The 20,589-nt window shown below is 43.3% G+C and overlaps 2 protein-coding genes across 12 annotated transcripts in view; one reads left to right on the top strand and one right to left on the bottom strand.

The window, feature by feature from the left end:
- The window catches only part of HEMK1 (HemK methyltransferase family member 1), a 47,956-nt gene that overhangs the window by 10,984 nt on the left and 16,383 nt on the right, over positions 1 to 20,589 (bottom strand). For 3 of the 6 annotated variants that reach the window (XM_056525146.1, XM_056525145.1, XM_056525142.1), the window contains exons 2-4: positions 18,620 to 18,814; positions 14,738 to 14,829; positions 11,158 to 11,251 (exon numbers count right to left, since the gene is read on the bottom strand). In XM_056525146.1, coding sequence (XP_056381121.1) covers positions 11,158 to 11,251; positions 14,738 to 14,829; positions 18,620 to 18,811 — 378 coding nt within the window. In that variant the 5' untranslated portion in view covers positions 18,812 to 18,814. The other 3 variants (XM_056525144.1, XM_056525143.1, XM_056525140.1) reach the window with 3 other exon arrangements.
- Positions 20,244 to 20,589, top strand: part of C6H3orf18 (chromosome 6 C3orf18 homolog) — a 44,457-nt gene continuing 44,111 nt past the window's right edge. For 3 of the 6 annotated variants that reach the window (XM_056525151.1, XM_056525152.1, XM_056525149.1), the window contains exon 1: positions 20,250 to 20,443. The gene's annotated coding sequence lies outside the window, so the exon portion shown is untranslated. Of the gene's footprint in view, positions 20,444 to 20,589 lie in introns of all 6 variants that reach the window. The other 3 variants (XM_056525148.1, XM_056525147.1, XM_056525153.1) reach the window with 2 other exon arrangements.

The raw sequence follows: 20,589 nt of genomic DNA, 5'->3' as shown, positions 1-20,589 counted from the left end.
GGTGAAAAATCCCCAAATTTTATGAAAAATTTGAAAATTTTGCATTTTTCTAACTTTGAAGCTCTCTGCTTGTAAGGAAAATGGATATTCCGAATAATTTTTTTTTTATTCACATATACAATATGTCTACTTTATATTTGCATCATAAAATTGGCGTGTTTTTACTTTTGGAAGACACCAGAGGGCTTCAAAGTTCAGCAGCAATTTTCAAATTTTTCACAAAATTTCCAAACTCACAATTTTTCATGGACCAGTTCAGGTTTGAAGTGGATTTGAAGGGTCTTCATTTTAGAAATACCCCACAAATGACCCCATTATAAAAACTGCACCCCCCAAAGTATTGAAAATGACATTCAGTCCGCGTTTTAACCCTTTAGGTGTTTCACAGGAATAACAGCAAAGTGAAGGAGAAAATTCACAATCTCCATTTTTTTCCACTCGCATGTTCTTGTAGACCCAATTTTTGAATTTTTACAAGGGGAAAAAAGAGAAAATGTATACTTATATTTGTAGCCCAATTTCTCTCGAGTAAGCACATACCTCATATGTCTATGTAAAGTGTTCGGCGGGCGCAGTAGAGGGCTCAGAAGCGAAGGAGCGACAAGGGGATTTTGGAGAGTATGTTTTTTTTAAATGGTTTTTGGGGGGCATGTTGCATTTAGGAAGCCCCTATGGTGCCAGAACAGCAAAAATCCCCCACATGGCATACCATTTTGGAAACTAGACCCCTTGAGGTACGTAACAAGGAATAAAGTGAGCCTTAATACCCCACAGGTGTTTCACGACTTTTGCATATGTAAAAAAATAAAAATAAAATTTCACTAAAATGTGTGTTTCCCCCCAAATTTCACATTTTTGCAAGGGTTAATAGCAGAAAATACCCCCCAAACATTGTAACCCCATCTCTTCTGAGTATGAAGGTACCCCATAAGTTGACCTGAGGTGTACTATGGGTGAACTACAATGCTCAGAAGAGAAGGAGTCATATTTGGCTTTTTGAGAGCAAATTTTGCTCGGGGGCATGTCGCATTTAGGAAGCCCCTATGGTGCCAGGACAGCAAAATAACCCCCACATGGCATACCATTTTGGAAACTAGACCCCTCGGGGAACGTAACAAGAAATAAAGTGAGCCTTAATACCCCACAGGGGTTTCACGACTTTTGCATACGTAAAAATTTTTTTTTTTAAAAATCACTAAAAGGTGTGTTTCCCCCCCAAATTTCACATTTTTGCAAGGGTTAATAGCAGAAAATACCCCCCAAAATTTGTAACCACATCTCTTCTGAGTATGGAGGTACCCCAAAAGTTGACCTGAAGTGCACTACGGGCGAACTACAATGCTCAGAAGAGAAGGAGTCATATTTGGCTTTTTGAGAGCAAATTTTGCTCGGGGGGCATGTCGCATTTAGGAAGCCCCAATGGTGCCAGAACAGCAAAATAACCCCCACATGGCATACCATTTTGGAAACTAGACCCCTTGAGGAACGTAAGAAGGCGTAAAGTGAGCATTTACCCCCCACTGGTGTCTGTCATATCTTTGGAACAGTGGGCTGTACAACATTTTTAATTTGCACAGCCCACTGTTCCAAAGATCTGTCAGACACCTGTGGGGTGTAAATTCTCACTGCACCCCTCATTACATTCCGTGAGGGGTGTAGTTTCCGAAATGGGGTCACATGTGGTTTTTTTTTTTTTTTGCGTTTGTCAAAACCGCTGTAACAATCAGCCACCCCTGTGCAAATCACCTCAAATGTACATGGCACACTCTCCCTTCTGGGCCTTGTTGTGCGCCCCCAGAGCAGTTTGTGCCCACATATGGGGTATCTCCGTACTCGGGAGAAATTGCGTTACAAATTTTGGGGGGCTTTTTTCCCCTTTACCTCTTGTCAAAATGAAAAGTATAGGGCAACACCAGCATGTTAGTGTAAAAAGTTTATTTTTTTTACACTAACATGCTGGTGTAGACCCCAACTTCACCTTTTCATAAGGGGTGAAAGGAGAAAAAGCCCCCCAAGATTTGTTAGGCAATTTCTCCCGAGTACGGCGATACCCCATATGTGACCCTAAACTGTTGCCGTGAAATACGACAGGGCTCCAAAGTGAGAGCGCCATGCGCATTTGAGGCCTGAATTAGGGATTTGCATAGGGGTGGACATAGGGGTATTCTACGCCAGTGATTCCCAAACAGGGTGCCTCCAGCTGTTGCAAAACTCCCAGCATGCCTGGACAGTCAACGGCTGTCCGGCAATACTGGGAGTTGTTGTTTTGCAACAGCTGGAGGCTCCATTTTGGAAAGAGTGGCGTACCAGACGTTTTTCATTTTTATTGGGGAGGGAGGGGGGCTGTGTAGGGGTATGTGTATATGTAGTGTTTTTTACTTTTTATTTTATTTTGTGGTAGTGTAGTGTAGTGTTTTTAGGGTACAGTCACACGAGCGGGGGGGTTACAGCGAGTTTGAGCTGCCGCGCAAAATTTGCTGCATTGCAAACTTGCAGCCCGATACTCACTGTAAGCCCCCTGCCCATGTGAGTGTACCCTGTACATTCACAGGGGGGGGACCTCCAGCTGTTGCAAAACTACTACTCCCAGCATGCCTGAGAATGTTTGGGAGTTGTGGTTTTGCAACAGCTGGAGGCACACGGGTTGGGAAACACTGAGTTAGGAAACAATGTTTCCCAACCAGTGTGCCTCCAGCTGTTGCAAAACCACAACTCCCAAACATTCTCAGGCATGCTGGGAGTAGTAGTTCGGCAACATCTGAAGGGCCAGATGTTACAGAACTACAACTCCCAGCATGCCTGGACAGTAAGGGCATGCTGAGGATGTGTAGTTTTGCAACATCTGGAAGGGCACAGTGGTCCAAAAACTGTGGACCTCCAGATGTTGCAAAACTGCAACTCCCAGCATGCCCAGACGCCAAGGGCTGTCTGGGCATGCTGGGAGTTGTAGTTTACAGGGTCCTATTACAGCAATGCATGTCGCTTTACGGCGACGTGCATTGCTGTAAAGGGCCCGACCGCGGCTGAAGATCTACTCACCTGTCGCCGCCGCCGCCATCTTCACCGCCGGGATCCGGGTCTTCAGGGACGAGGTAAGTACCGGGGCCGGTCCCCAGCACTCCCCCGTCCCCCGCCGCGTCCTCCGGTCTTCCTCCCGTCCTGTCCCGACTTTCAGGGGCCGGGCAGGACGGGAGGAAGTAACCGCCCCCCCTCCTGCGATTGGTCGGTTCACTAACCGACAGATCGCAGGGGATCGGAGGAGGTGGCAGGCTTGCCACCTCGCTCCGATACTTCAGCATGGTCCTGGCTGTCTGTGACAGCCGGGATCATGCGAAATTACCGGGCGGTCGGGTCCCAGAGACCCGATCAGCCCGGTATTGCCGCAGATCGCAAGGGCGATTTCCCATGCGATTTGCGGCGATCGCCGACATGGGGGGCCTACATGGCCCCCCTCGGCGTTTGCCCTGGATGCCTGCTGAAGGATTTCAGCAGGCATCCAGTTCCGATCTCTGCCCGGCGAGCGGCAGAGACCGGAAAACGCCAGGACGTACGGGGACGTCCTGGGTCCTTAAGGCCCAGGGTGCGGGGACGTCCCCGTACGTCCTGGGTCCTTAAGAGGTTAAAGGGGTATTCCAGGAAAAAACTTTTTTATATATATCAACTGGCTCCAGAAAGTTAAACAGATTTGTAAATTACTTATTTAAAAAAATCTTAATCCTTTCAGTACTTATGAGCTTCTGAAGCTAAGGTTGTTCTTTTCTGTCTAAGTAATCTCAGATGACACGTGTCTCGGGAACCACCCAGTTTAGAAGCAAATCCCCATAGCAAACCTCTTCTAAACTGGGCGGTTCCCGAGACACGTGTCATCAGAGATTACTTAGACAGAAAAGAACAACCTAAACTTCAGAAGTTCATAAGTACTGAAAGGATTAAGATTTTTTAATAGAAGTAATTTACAAATCTGCTTAACTTTCTGGAGCCAGTTGATATTTAAAAAAAAAGTTTTTTCCTGGAATACCCCTTTAACCCCTTCATGACCCAGCCCATTTTCACCTTCATGACCTGGGCATTTTTTGAAAATCTGACCACTGTCACTTTAAACATTAATAACTTTGGAATGCTTTTACTTATCATTCTGATTCCGAGATTTTTTTTTTCGTGACATATTCTACTTTATGTTATTGGTAAAATGTCACTGATATTTGTATCTTTTCTTGGTAAAAAAATCTAAAAATTTCATGAAAATTTTGAAAATTTAGCATTTTTCTAACTTTGAAAGTCTCTGCTTGAAAGGAAAATGGATATTCCGAATAAATTACATATTGATTCACATATACAATATGTCTACTTTGTGTTTGCATAAAAAAATTGACAAGTTTTTACTTTTGGAAGACACCAGAGGGCTTCAAAGTTCCGCAGCAATTTTCCAATTTTTCTCAAGATTTTCAAAATCGTAATTTTTCAGGGCCCAGTTCAGGTTGGAAGTGGATTTTAAGGGTCTTCATATTAGAAATACCCCATAAATGACCCCATTATAAAAACTGCACCCCCCAAAGTATTCAAAATGACATTCAGTAAGTGTTTTAACCCTTTAGGTGTTTCACAGGAATAGCAGCAAAGTGAAGGAGAAAATTCTAAATCTTCATTTTTTACACTCGCATTTTCTTGTAGACCCAACTTTTGAATTTTTACAAGGGGTAAAAGGAGAGAAATCACCCTAAAATTTGTAACTCAATTTCTCTCGAGTAAGGAAATACCTCATATGTGTATGTAAAGTGTTCGGCGGGCGCAGTAGAGGGCTCAGAAGGGAAGGAGCGACAGTGGGATTTTGGAGAGTGAGTTTTTCTGAAAGGGTTTTTGGGGGGCATGTCCCATTTAGGAAGCCCCTATGGTGCCAGAACAGTGGACCCCCCCCCACATGTGACCCCATTTTGGAAACTATACCCCTCATGGAATTTAATAAGGGGTGCAGTGAGCATTTACACCCCACTGGCGTTTGACAGATATTTGAAACAGTGGACTGTGCAAATCAAAAATTTTATTTTTCATTTTCACAGACCACTGTTCCAAAAATCTGTCATACACCAGTGGGGTGTAAATGCTCACTGCACCCCTTATTAAATTCCGTGAGGGGTGTAGTTTCCAAAATGGGGTCACATATGGATATTTATTGTTTTGCGTTTGTCAGAACTGCTGTAACAATCAGCCACCCCTGTGCAAATCGCCTCAAATGTACATGGCGCACTCTCCCTTCTGGGCCTTGTTGTGCGCCCCCAGAGCACTTTGCGCCCACATATGGGTTATCTCCGTAGTCGGGAGAAATTGCGTTACAAATTTTGGGGGTCTTTTTTCCCTTTTACCTCTTGTGAAAATGAAAAGTATAGGGCAACACCAGCATGTCAGTGTAAAAAATTTATTTTTTTACACTAACATGCTGGTGTAGACCCCAACTTCACCTTTTCATAAGGGGTTAAAGAAGAAAAAGCCCCCCAAAATTTGTAAGGCAATTTCTCCCGAGTACGGCAATACCCCATATGTGTCCCAAAACTGTTGCCCTGAAATACGACAGGGCTCCAAAGTGAGAGAGCGCCATGCGCATTTGAGGCCTGAATTAGGGATTTGCATAGGGGTATTCTATGCCAATGATTCCCAAACAGGGTGCCTCCAGCTGTTGCAAAACTCCCAGCATGCCTGGACAGTCAATGGCTGTCCGGAAATACAGGGAGTTATTATTTTGCAACAGCTGGAGGCTCCGTTTTGGAAACAGTAGCGTACCAGACGTTTTTCATTTTTTGGGGGGAGGGGGTCTGTGTAGGGGTATGTGTATATGTAGTGTTTTTTACTTTTTATTTTAGGTTAGTGTTAGTGTAGTGTAGTGTTTTTAGGGTACAGTCACATGGGCAGAGGTTCACAGCAAGTTTGCCGCTGGAAGTTTGACCTGCAGCGCAAAATTTGCGCCATCTCAAACTTGCAGCACTCACTGTAAACCTCCGCCCATGTGAGTGTACCCTGTACATTCACATTGGGGGGTCAAACATCCAGCTGTTGCAAACTCCGAGCATGCCCTTTGGCTGTCCGTGCATGCTGGGAGTTGTAGTTTTGCAACAGCTGGAGGAACGCTGGTTTGGAAACACTAAGTTAAGTAATAAACTTTCAAGTGTTTTGCAACCAAACTTAGTGTTTCCAAACCAGTGTGCCTCCAGCTGTTGCAAAACTACAACTCCCAGCATGCATGGTCTGTCAGTGCATGCTGGAAGTTATAGTTTTGCAACAATTGCAACAGCTGGAGGCACTGAGGTAGGAAACGGACAATGTTTCCCAACTAGTGTGCCTCCAGTTGTTGCAAAACTACAACTCCCAGCATGCCCAGACTGCCCAGGCATGCTGGAAGTTGTAGTTCGGCAATATCTGAAGGATCAGATGTTGCCGAACTACAATTTCCAGCATGCTTGGGCAGTCTGGGCATGCTGGGAGTTGTAGTTTTGCAACATCTGGAGGTCCACAGTTTGGAGACCACTGTACAATGGTCTCCAATCTGTGCTCTTCCAGATGTTAGAGAACTACAACTCCCAGCATGCCTGGACAGACTGAGCATGCTGAGATTTGTAGTTTTGCAACATCTGGAAGAGCACAGATTGGAGACCATTATACAGTGGTCTCCAAACTGTGGACCTCCAGATGTTGCAAAACTACAACTCCCAGCATGCCCAGAAAGCCAAAGGCTGTCTGGGCATGCTGGGAGTTGCAGTTTTGAAACTCTCAGAGGCAGCAGTGAGATCGCTTTACGGCGATCTCACTGCTGCCAATGAAGATGCCGCCCTGCTGCCGGAAACTCACCTCCGGGACGCAGCGCAGCCAGGACCGCATGGAGGACGCCGGGACCGCTCGGGACACCGCTCGGACGGGTAAGTGACGCCGGGGGACGGGTCAGGGACACTTAGCAGAGCGGTGTGTGTCCCGATCCCCGTGATCGGGACTCACACACCGCGCTGCTAAGTATTTTCATAGCGAAACGCTGCTATCAGCTAGTCAGATTTGACCAGCTAATAGCAGCGATCGCTGGGGGGGGTGGGGGATGAAACCCCCCGTGGTCGCACGGTAAGATGGCTGGCTATCAGTGATAGCCACCATCTTACCGGGCGCTGCGGGGTGCCGCGAGTAGCGGCAGTAATGTTCATGACGTACCTGTATGTCATGGGTCGGGAACACCTTGCCACCCATGACGTACAGGTATGTCATAGGTCGGGAAGGGGTTAACTTCAGAAGCTCATAAGTACTGAAAGGAATAAGATTTTTTAATAGAAGTAATTTACAAATCTGTGTAGAAAAAATATTGCCCGGACCTTCCAAGGTAGTGTAATCAATTAAATATAGAATATGGATAACTGGGTCGTACTCCAATAATAATTCAAAATAATGATTTATTTAAAATGTATTCTAATACAGTGCATTACTCCTCACAGGGCCCATGTGAGAAGAAGTTCCACAAAACCTACTTGGGGAATAAATCCCCTCAGGATTAACCCTGACTAGAAATCCCCCCTAAAAATTAACTTTTAATTGTACTCATTAAAATAGGGTCCAAACTAGAAAATTGCACATCTATTGCTTCTAATTAGCAGTGGTGTTTAAAATTATCAGTACTGTATCCAGTTAATTCCTATAATTTCATACAAATGTCTGCCGTGCAGACTATTAGTTTGTCGTTATTGTCTAGTGTACCACGGTGCCTTGCTGCAGCTTGGGCACTCGGTGTACTGACTAGAAAAGGTTCCTGGTACAGACTGTGATTAAAACATTAATCCTCTCTTCTAAACGTTTTCGCCATTCTGAATGGCTTTCTCAAAGAAATGAGACATGCCTCATTTCTTTGAGAAAGCCATTCAGAATGGCGAAAACGTTTAGAAGAGAGGATTAATGTTTTAATCACAGTCTGTACCAGGAACCTTTTCTAGTCAGTACACCGAGTGCCCAAGCTGCAGCAAGGCACCGTGGTACACTAGACAATAACGACAAACTAATAGTCTGCACGGCAGACATTTGTATGAAATTATAGGAATTAACTGGATACAGTACTGATAATTTTAAACACCACTGCTAATTAGAAGCAATAGATGTGCAATTTTCTAGTTTGGACCCTATTTTAATGAGTACAATTAAAAGTTAATTTTTAGGGGGGATTTCTAGTCAGGGTTAATCCTGAGGGGATTTATTCCCCAAGTAGGTTTTGTGGAACTTAAATTGGCCCAGAAACCCCTAGGGGATTTATTTTGTGGCATGTGAGAAGAACACACATAGTGAATATACAAAGTTAGACAATCTTAAAATGTAAAAATATGCAAATATTAAAATATAGCACTGGCATATGGAATAGCTCTATATAGACATATTGATCTTATATCCTCGCAGTATTAGAATGATGAGATATAAGTGTCCTTTTGTATGACAGTTATATATCAAGTTAGATACTGTGTTACCGGTCCTGGATGGTGTGGCTCTGACAGCTCTCACTGAGGCAATTAAAGTTGTTCCTGTGCCTAGATACTGCAGTCAGCAGTCTCAGGTGGTGCTGTGGCTTTAGCTCTCAGGGTCCAGGTGTTTCACGGTGGTGGTCGTCACAGGCTGGCGGCGCTGGCAGGCGCCGATGTTAAATATGCCGGGAGACCGTGCGCTGGCAGGCGCCGATGGTATACTTGCCGGGAGACCAAGCGCTGGCAGTCGCTTATGATGTCGGTTTCCTCACCGCTGGACTTAGAAGAAGCCGGAGACCGCACGCTGAGTAGATGGAACTTGCCTCGTGTAGATGGCGTGTGAGGTCAGCTGAGCCGGAGCTGGACAGGTAAAATCAGGACCGGACACTAGTCTGGATTGACTAATGCGTAGAAAATCCACAGTAAGTGATCAGCTTACACCTTGGATAATGTTCATAAAGAGCATAAGTGGCAGTGAGAAGGACTAGACGCGTTTCAGGGTTCTCAAATACGACCCTTTCCTCAGTAGTCTACTGAGGAAAGGGTCGTATTTGAGAACCCTGAAACGCGTCTAGGAACAACTTTAATTGCCTCAGTGAGAGCTGTCAGAGCCACACCATCCATTCCATCACAGGACCGGTAACACAGTATCTAACTTGATATATAACTGTCATACAAAAGGACACTTATATCTCATCATTCTAATACTGCGAGGATATAAGATCAATATGTCTATATAGAGCTATTCCATATGCCAGTGCTATATTTTAATATTTGCATATTTTTACATTTTAAGATTGTCTAACTTTGTATATTCACTATATGTGTTCTTCTCACATGGGCCCTGTGAGGAGTAATGCACTGTATTAGAATACATTTTAAATAAATCATTATTTTGAATTATTATCGGAGTACGACCCAGTTATCCATATTCTATATTTAATTGATTACACTACCTTGGAAGGTCCGGGCAATATTTTTTCTACACATATTTTCTACTATTTGCAACTGTGGTATAGTTGCATTCCCTGTTGACCTCGGTTAGTGATATATATTAATTGTGAGCTGCACTTACACTTTTTTCTTTTCTTTTAATTTACAAATCTGTTTAACTTTCTGGAGCCAGTTGATATACAAAAAAAAAGTTTTTCCCTGGATAACCCCTTTAAATTCACAGAGCTAGCTGGGAAAGTGCATGGTGCATAGCATAAAATAGTATGAACCCAGAAAGCAATCATGAAACCAAGCCTATAAACAAGTGATGAACAAGTACTACAAGTCCCAGGATGCTGCCACCCCAGCATCCTGGGACTTGTTCATCAGAGTGGTTAGTATTTGTGCTTTATAGGCTCAAACTATTTTATGTTATGCACCATGCACTTTCCGAGCTGGCTCTGTGAAGGGAATTTTTTCCTATATTCAGTACTGTATACTAAAATATCTCATTACAGAGGCTACATAATTGTTATCTTTGTCCACTCTACTTGTACTTTTTGTATGTTTTATTTTAACTACTTATGTTCCAGGATGATGCTCTTTTTTGCTGATCTCCTCCTTGATTTTAATTATGTTTTTATTGTATACAGTGATCCCTCAACTTACAATGGCCTCAACATACAATAGTTTCAACATACAATGGTCTTTTCTGGACCATTGTAAGTTGAAACCAGACTCAACATACAATGCTACGGACAGTACAGATCTGCAAACATATCAATAGCTGGAAGAACTGACCAATCAGAATGGATATTTCCATGGTAAAACACCTGTATTACTGAAGTGCATGCACTGACTGGTGTCTGGTAGTGCCCCCTACAGTACAGGGAGGTATTACATGTTCTGTACACTTTACCTGTGCCAGGGTTACCTGCTCCTTTGGACACCAGGTGAGGGCGGCTCCATGTTACTTTTTTAGAACAGTGTGTATACTGTACAAGACCCTGAAGAAGCTCCTGTCCTCTACATAGACCAGTGTTTCCCAAGCAGGGTGTCCCCAGCTGTTGCAAAACTACAACTCCCAGCATGCCCGGACAGCCAAAGGCTGTCCGGGCATGCTGGGAGTTGTAGTTTTGCAACAGCTGGAGGCTTCCTGCATGGGAAACACTGACATAGACCGTGATTTACAGCTCCCAACAGATCTTTATTACTTTTATATATAAGGACTTGTTTTATCTGTATTAGTTATCTACTTATTTTTCTTTAATCCTCACTTTTTCCTATTTTTGGATGACATTTTGGGCCTTTAGAACCAATTACCAGGTTTCCATAGAGTTATGGTCTCAACATACAATGGTCTCTACATACAATGGTCGTCCTGGAACCGATTAATATTGTAACTTGAGGGACCACTGTATTACATTGATGCATTAATAAAGATTTCATACTTCTATATTTTTGGTGAGTAGCTACATTTTTGTAGGTGTTTTGTTGTTGCTGGGAGGATACATTTAGGCTTAATATACATTTTTGGGAGTTATATGTATGGTTGTTACCATGGTACGGATACTCAATAATTTTGTGTAGCCACTGTATGTGGTATATGATGATTTTCTTCTCCCTGGGTGTGTATTTGTATACATGTTTGATATCTTTAACTTGTGTTCTAATGGAGCAGAGCTAGAAAGGGGCATACAGTATAGGAAAGAAAGAGCAGGCAAGATGCTTGTCCTGTACACTTCCCTCTTACCTCTGTCTCAGGTCGTGGGATAAGTACTGGGGGTCTCATTTCTAACGTCATGTCTAGAAAGTCCCACTCTCCAATAATATACTGGACTGGAACCCTGAAGAGGAGGGGAAACAAGAGGCAGACGAAAAAGATGTATAGGCTCTGTAGAAACTGATGCCATAAACAGGTGTAAGGGGCAACCTCTAGAGATGAGCGAACTTACAGTAAATTCGATTCGTCACGAACTTCTCGGCTCGGCAGTTGACGACTTTTCCTGCATAAATTAGTTCAGTTTTCCGGTGCTCCGGTGGGCTGGAAAAGGTGGATACAGTCCTAAGAAAGAGTCTCCTAGGACTGTATCCACCTTTTCCAGCCCACAGGACCAACCTGAAAGCTGAACTAATTTATGCAGGAAAAGTCATCAACCGCCGAGCCGAGAAGTTCGTGACGAATCGAATTTACTGTAAGTTCACTCATCTCTAGCAACCTCTACACACAGACAGACAAGTACAGTGCTGTGAAAAAGTATTTGCCCTTTTATTTTCGCATATTTGTAATGCTTAATGTCCGGGACCAACAAAGTACATTTATTGCTACACAAACATAACCCACATAAACAAAAATAGATTACTGTGTTTAGCCCTCTCGCTGCCAGGAGTAGCCAGGACTATCTTCACATTTTGACATGTTCAAATGAAATGCAAATTACTAATTTAAATAAAATCAAACTAACCCCCCTTCTCATATATTTTCTGAAAATAGACAACTGTCAAAAAAGTGATCAGGAGCCGAGCTGCAGTCGGCTCACACCTATCTAGCACAGACCTATGTGGTAAACGTTGGCAACCAAGGAGAATGGGATGCCAGCTTTTACCACAGCATGTCCCCACCAGACCAAGGAGAATGGGACGCCAGCTTTTACCACAGCATGTCCCCACCAGACCAAGGAGAATGGGACGCCAGCTTTTACCACAGCATGTCCCCACCAGACCAAGGAGAATGGGACGCCAGCTTTTACCACAGCATGTCCCCACCAGACCAAGGAGAATGGGACGCCACCTTTTACCACAGCATATCCCCACCAGACCAAATCTTTTAAAATGTTACTTAATCTAAAAAAGGGATTAAGTACGGAAGATCTAGGGAGAGGTTTATCAAAACCTTTTATCAAAAAGTTGCCCAGTTTCCTTCCCATAGTAACCAATCAGATCGCTTCTTTCATTTTGCAGAGGCCTTGTTAAAAAGTAAAGAAGCGATCTGATTGGTTGCTATGAACAACTTTTCCTCTGGACAGGTTTTTATAAATCTCCCCCAATGTGTGTATGTATGTATGTGTGTATGTATGTATGTATGTATGTGTGTGTGTATGTATGTATGTGTGTATGTATGTATGTATGTATGTGTGTGTGTATGTATGTATGTGTGTGTGTATGTATGTATGTGTGTATGTATGTATCTATGTATGTATGTATGTATGTATGTATGTATGTGTGTGTGTATGTATGTATGTGTGTGTGTATGTATGTATGTGTGTGTATGTATCTATGTATGTATGTATGTATGTTCCAGCATCACGTCCAAATGACTAAAGATATTAACATGAAACTTGGCACACATGTTACTTATATGTCAACAACAAACATAGGATAGGTGATTTAACCCTAACCAAACCCCATTGGCCAGGGTCAGGGTTTTTGTTTAAAGTCCCATACAAGTCTATGGAAAATATATGTTATTGCATAACTTCCAAACAGCTGGAGATATTTTGATAATACTTGGTCACATGTTACTTATATGTCCACTTAAAATATAGGATAGTTAATTTAACCCTTAACTACCCCCATTTGTGAGGGTCGGGTTTTTTGTTTAAAGTCCCATGTAAATAAATGGGAAATGTATGTTCCCACATAACTTCCGTACGGCTGGAGATATTTCAATAATACCTGGTCTCATATTACTTATATGCCAAATTAAAATGTATGATAGTTAAATTAACCCTTACCTACACCCTTATATAAAAGATTGCTTTTTGTTTTAAGTCCCGTGAAAGTATATGGAACTTCCAGTACCTTACTCCACAAGCTCCGCTCTGCATCTCCTGGTGAATGTGGCAATCCGGCTTGCAAGCCACACCCTATCTCACAAAGACAGGATGGGATATAGGGTCAGGATAGGAGGTCGGGATATGAGGTCGGGATATGAGGATGGGATATGAGGTCGAGATATGAGGACAGGATAGGAGGTCGGGATAGGAGATTGGGATAGGAGGACGGGATAGGAGGACGGGATAGAAGGACAGGATAGGAGGACGGGATATGAGAACAGGATATGAGGTCAGGATATGAGGTTGAGATATGAGGCCGGGATATGGAGTTGGGATATGACAACAATATATGAGGATGGGATATGAAGTCAAAAGCTTCCTCCTTTGTTGATATTCCTCCCAAACAAGGATTAGGAAGGAAAAACTGGGCAACGCCGGTTACTAAGCTAGTATATATATATAAAACTCAATGTGTGTATATATATATGTATGTGTGTATGTTCCTGCATCACTTTCAAACGGCTAAAGATATTAACATGAAACTTGCCACACTTTACTAATATGTCAACAACAAACATAGGATAGGTGATTTAACCCTTACCCACCCCCATTTGCAAGAGTCTGGGTTTTTATTTAAAGTCCCATACAAGTCTATGGGAAATATATGTTACTGCATAACTTCCAAACAGCTGGAGATATTTCGATAATACTTGGTCACATGTTACTTATATGTCCACAAAAAATATAGGATAATTCATTTAACCCTAACCTACCCCCATTTGCGAACGTTGGGATTTTTTGTTTTAAGTCCAATGCAAATCTATGGGAAATGTATGTTCCAGCATAACTTCCGTAAGGCTGGAGATATTTCGCTAATACTTGGTTACATGTTACTTAAATGTCAAATAAAAATATATAATAGTTAAAATAACCCCTAACCTACCTCCATATGTGAAGGATGGGGTTTTTGTTTCAAGTCCCATGCAAGTATATAGGACTTCTGGTGCCTTCCTCCACAAGCTCCGCATCTCCTGGTGAATGCGTCAGTCCAGCTGGCAAGCCACACCCTCCCTGCATTCCATGCTCCATTTTGCAAATACATGCCCACCCTTTAAGCCACACCCCTTTTATTTTCAGCTACAATATCTTTACCACAACGCAGCCCCACCTGAGGATGGGATATGAGAATTAGATATGGGGACGGAATATGAGAATTAGAAATGAGAACGGGATATGGGGATCGGATATGGAGACGGGATAGGAAGGTGGAATATGAGGAGGGGATTTTTGGGTCGGGATATTAGGAGGGGATTTGGGGTCAGGATTTAAGGACGTGATATGAGGACAAAAGCTTCCTCCTTTGTTGCTTTTCCACCCCACAAGGATGAGGTAGGAAAAACTGAGCAGCGCCAGTGCTAGTTCCTTGATAAATTCCCCCCCATAGAGTACATGTGAACATACTGTAAGACAAGATTTAACTCTGGATCAGTGCAAGATAAATTAAGTAAATGTGTCATGCTTCACATTGTGTTGACAGTGAGGACAGATTTCAGTCACCTCTTCAGACGTTCTTGCGCCATTTTCTCTACGAGAGCCAGCTGATCCACAGACAAGGGAGAGCGAGCCGCACAGGATCCTAAACTGTGAAACTGCAGAAAAGTACAAATAATATGCAAGGAGTCTGTTTAACCCCAGCAACCCCCCCCAAAAAAAATAAAATTATGGTGTGTTTTGTGCAGTCTACTGGAGAGTATCTAGTAAAAGTGCCCATACAGCTTAAAGGGGTATTCCAGGATTTTTTTTTTATTTGACTTTGCTACAGGGGCTGTAAAGTTAGTGTAGTTCATAATATAGTGTCTGTACCCGTGTGTGACGGTTTCCTCACAATTCTTCTGTGATTTTCACTCCAATATTTATTTTTGTCAGCATACAAAATTATTGTTGTCTCAGATTTTTCCCAGGTTGCAATGCGGCCGAGACCTGACTCACTAGTCAGCTGATGACAGGGAGCCTGTCTGCTTCAATGGGTGGAGCGATCGCTTGGTGGGAGAGAGATCAATCTGCAACTAATGCAACAGCTGTAGGCACCCTGATTGAAAACCACAGGTCTTTTGAATGGATGCAGCTCATTTATGTTTCAATGGGTGGGGTGGCTGATGTGTGGGAGGAAGGAAAATGGAATTTTGGGATTTGTAGTCAAAAAAAGAAAACTAAAACAGGAAATACCAGTTCACAAAAAGCTAGCCACAGTGTTATGGTAATCTCACAACATAGCCATTTAGCCCCAAGACAAGCGCAGATCCTTCCTAAACATATCCATTACTGTCTGCCAGGTACGTACCAAAATCACGTTATGGTGGATAACCCCTTTAATGCTCTCTGTTCCACCCTTACTGTCTTCTATTCTGCACTCCTGCTCTGCATAGTGATTTCACTCAATATCTTCTGTACTCAAGCTCCCTGTTCCACCCTTACTGTTCTCTGTTCTGCAATCCTGCTCTGCATTGAGATTTCACTCAGTATCTTCTACCCAAGCTCCCTGTTTTGCTTCCTCATAGCCTTTCTGAATTTTTTTTGAAAATTATTTACGCAGTCAGTTTTTGTGCAATTTCAAAATAGGCAACTTTAGCAAAAGTTACTGTAAAATGCAGTGCTTCATTCTTGACTATGCAGTGGACGAGGTTTATTAATTGCGTCTTTTTTTTAAATGCGCCAATTTAAAAAAAATTAGCAAATTCATACCATTTCTGCCTTGCCTTTGAAAAGTGACATCCTACAACAAGTTCTGGGGTGATTTTTTCAAAGTGTGTGCCCAGTTTTGATAAATTTGGTGCATGTAAGCCAAAAGCACAGCAAAAAAAAAAAAAAAAAGCTGGTCTGTGAAGTGGCTACACACAGATACTGCTGATAAATCTCCCCCTCTGTTCTGCTCTTATGTTCTCTGTTCTACTCTCATGCACATTCTCTTGATTTTATGCTCTCTGTTCTGCACTCCTGCTTTAGACTATCTTCCATACAGTCCTGCTCTGTGTTCTGCACTTCTGCTCTGTATTCTGCTTTCGGGTTCTCCGTTCTGCATTCCTGCTTTTAGACTATCTTCCATACAGTCCTGCTCTGTGTTCTGTGCTTCTGCTCTCAGGGGTGTTGAAATTTTATAAAAAAAACTACTTTCCACAGGACTAAAATGGACCACATCTACTTGTCCCTTATGACGATCCACTTGTCTGGGACAATTTTCGCTTTTACTCTCTCATCTTTTCCTCCTCGCCCTATAATAGCCTTAACTACCTACTATAATGATACCTTTTTAATTTTTCAGTAACATTCTCTGAACCAAAATATATATAAATATATATATATATATATTAGGTGAAGTGAAATTGAAATAGTAAAAGATAATTTTGCAGATTTGGTGGTTTTCTTTTCTACGCCATTTAGCTTGTGGTCAGATAACATGTTAGTTTCACACTTTAGGCCGCCTGATTACAGCAATACCAGATTTTTATAGTTTACATCATGTTTTACTAATTTAAAAAAAATTCTGAACTTTTTTTTCCCCGCATACCAGGCAAATTTTTTGCGCCATAATCTGTTTTTTGTATCGGTACCATTTTGGTATTGATCTGACTTATTAATCGCTTTTTAACTTTTTTTTCTGGGATATTATAAAAATTGCAATTCTGTGGTTTGGTATTTTTTTTTACATTTACCGTACGGGATACAGAATGTTATATTTTAATAGGTCGTACAATTACGCATGAAGTGATACTACATATGTTTATTTTTATTATGTTTGCATGGTTTTATATAGGAAAAGGGGGTCATTTTAACTTTTAACATGGAAGGGGTTAAGGTGTGTTTTTTAAACTTTAATTAAAACTTTTTTTTTTTAACACTTTATTAGACTTTTAGGAGGAATCATTAGATTCCTCATACAGATTAATAGAGTTCTGTTGAACTCAATTGATCTGTGTGCTCTGCGATTCATTGATAGAGCCTAGTCCAGCCAGGCTCTATCAATGTCAGAGCCACAGGACAGCAGGAAGCAGAGGTAAGCCCTCAGGCTACCTGCACTGTGGATCGCCCGCCCACGATCGCGCTGCGGGGGGGGCAATCCACCCCACTAGCCCACCAGGGATCATTCACAGGTCCCTTTAGATGGCGCTTTGACAGCGGCGATCTAAAGGGTTAATAGCCAACCGCGGCTATCGCCGCATGCTGGCTATTAGCGGCGGCCCCCGGCTACTGAGAACAGCCGGGGGCTGCAGAGCATGGAGCGGGCAGGAGTCCGGAGCCCGCTCCATACAGACTGCTGAGCGCCGCATGCTGGCTGGAAACTTGCGCCCCGTGCAGACTTGCGTCCGCTGCTCCCTTCAGCTCTCCGAAACTAGAGCTGGGGGGAGCGAAGGCAGAGGACGCAGGTCTGCACGGGGAGAAAGAAGGCAGAACAGGGGAGAAAGGACGTGCACAGCTTCTCATCTCCCCCTGCTCTGCTTAGGAGGACACACGTTTCCACAGCCGGGGGGCTGCAGAGTATGGAGCGGGCACGTGTGAGGAGCCCGCACCAAACAGACTGCAGAGCGCCGCAGCGCTTGTCAGGTCTGGCCCTGCTTGCCCGAAGCCGGGCTAAGGGCCGGAAAAATTCACCTGCCCGGCGCCCAAAACTGCATGTCCTGGGCGTCGGGCGATACGAATTCCCCATCCCTGGCTCTGTATTCTGCTCTCGTTCTCCGTTCTGCACTCTTGCTTTTAGACTATTTTCCATACAGTCCTGCTCTCTGTTCTGCGCTTCTGCTCTGTATTCTGCTCTTAGGCTCTCTGTTCTCTAGTCTTGCTCTGCATCCCATTCTTAGGCTATGTTGACATGGTAGAATTTCGGAGCAGAATACCGCACAGAAATTCCGCAGCAACAGAGTACTATTGATTTCAATGGGATTCTGCTGTTATGTTCACATAGCAGCGCTGGAAAAAATCTTGTGCGGAAATTCAAATTCCAGTATCTGCAGAAAGAACAGACCTGTCTATTCTTTCTGCAGACTCTGCACATAAATGCATTGCCGTAAATGCGTTTTCGAGTGGTCCTAGCGCCGGCATGTTCTGTCAGTGCTCCCTGTTGGGTGAATGTCCGCATGCAAGTTTTCTGTGCGGACATCACCCGTGTGAACATAGCCTCATGCTCTCTGTTCTGCACTCCTGCTCTGTATTCTGCTCCTAGGTTCTCTGTTCTGCAGTCAGGGTGTCTGTTCCGCAGTCTTGTTCTGTATCCCACTATCTGTTCTGTACCCCTGCTCTGTATTCTGTTCTCAGGTTCTCTGTTCTGCAGTCTTGTTCTGTATCTTGCTCCCTGTTCTGCAGTCTTGTTCTGTATCTTGCTCCCTGTTCTGCACTCATGCTCTGCATTCTGCCCTCAGGAGTTTACTTTTAACATTTTGCACTCACATTCTTGGCCCCAAGTGCATGAGCTACAAGTATCTGGCTGCTTTCCAACGGTTCGGGAATGGCGTGTTCGCGGAAGACTTTCTCCCAGTAAGATGCCAGCTTATTCGGGGTAATTCTGCGCGTTGCTATCCTTCGGCATGGTACTTGTGTATGGATAACTTTGGCAAAAAGTTGTTGCAGTAAAAGATGCATGACCTGCAGTAAAAGATCACACGCAAACACCTAAAAATATTGAAATAATATGTCATAATATTGTTATTCTAAAATGTTGATGATGTTATTTCCATACTGTATAGTGGTTTTATTTTGGGACTACTATTTGAATGTTGTTTCTCAGATTAGGGAAAGCTGGGTATAACCAATATGTAAATGCAAACTGCATCGGTATGTGCTTAATCTTATAAAAACCTGTGGCCAAGGGGACTGACTGCAACATCTAAATGAAAAACAGATGGGGCCCAATACGTCTGTCCAGATATTGTATGTGTTGGTTCACATTACATTTTTGTCTCTGTTTCAGTATGTTGAAATGAATACAAATAGAAACACAGAGCTATTTTCTTTCAAAATCAGCACCCCACCTGTCCTCAGGATGTGTGTGGTATTACAACTTGGCTCCATTCACTTCAGTACAACTGAGCTGCAATACCGCACACAACCTGAGAAACTGTGTGGTGCTGTTTTTGGAAGAAATCAACTCTGTTTTTCTATTGCTGTAAGCAAAATTGTAGTCCAGTGTTTCCCAACCAGGGTGCCTCCAGCTGTTGCAGAACTACAATTCCCAGCATGCCCGGACAGCCTTTGGCTGTCCGGGCTTGCTGGGAGTTGTAGTTTTGCAACAGCTAAAGGCATCCTGGCTGTAAAACACTGACATACTCAAATATGCTATTGTGTACACTCCCCAAAAAAAGTATATATTATAATCATTTTTTTTTATAAATATATATATAAGTCATTCGGAAGCGGAATATAACGTATGGCATACAGCAGCATCCGTTATCGTATACATTTTTATATAAGTAAATAAAAGGACAGAGCTGAATGAATGCACCCTAAGCTGAAACTAGCAATAAGACATTCAAGGATGAAGTGGAACTACAAGTATCAGCTCACCCATTGGGTCTGGTGTGCCATATTGGGGCTAATGGCTGAGCACTTCTATAATACAAAGTTCCACCCCACAGTATAAGACTTTCTGCGTAACCAAACCTACCTGGCAGCAGAAGGGTTAACACAGAGCAATTAACCCCCAAGGACCTCCCACTTCCGTTGTCCTCCAGAAAAAGAGCATCCTTACAAGTGTTCCTACAGAAGTCACGCTTCCGACAAAAATGTCGTTCGCACTATTGCTGCCAAAATGTTGTATTGCCTCAAAATACATTTTCCGTCTTCAGCTTAGGAACCATTTTGAAGAAGCCCTACCGCAAATATTGCAACGGAATCGGTCCAGCCCAGAATGCAATGCGCCACCTGGAATAGCACGCCCTTAGTAAAGATGGTTACCCCTTGTCAGCTAGATAGGATTTGGGTTTACGTCCACGATGTACGCATGCGCAGTGACAGAATTTTACTCCTTGGGCGCCGCTTACCTTTCCCGTTGCTTAAAGAGTGGCAGGCCTACTGCCCAATCAGAGGAGAGTTGTGGCTGACAGGAGGCGGGGCTAAGCATCCAGTCAATGGAGGAGAGCTGGGCCCCTAGATAAAAGATTCTTAGGTTTAATATCGTCCCCAGACGCCCCTACAGGAGGGACCTCTCCCTGGGCCCTAACTGGGCCAAGTACAGCAGCAGTGCCTCATCACATCTCCTGCGGCAGGTAACCACAGGTGAGGGACTGCTCCTACCCTTACCTAGCTGTGGAACTACAAGTCCCAGCACTTCAGCATGTCGTGTCTTGGCTGACACCTCCAGACAAAGATTACTATTCTGTTATTGGGGACATAATACAGGGGTGCACCTCTTGTTGACACAT

The sequence above is a fragment of the Hyla sarda genome, chromosome 6, assembly GCF_029499605.1.
Source record: "Hyla sarda isolate aHylSar1 chromosome 6, aHylSar1.hap1, whole genome shotgun sequence".
Classification (NCBI taxonomy): Eukaryota; Metazoa; Chordata; class Amphibia; order Anura; family Hylidae; genus Hyla; species Hyla sarda.
This window is presented reverse-complemented; position numbering and strand designations above follow the sequence as displayed.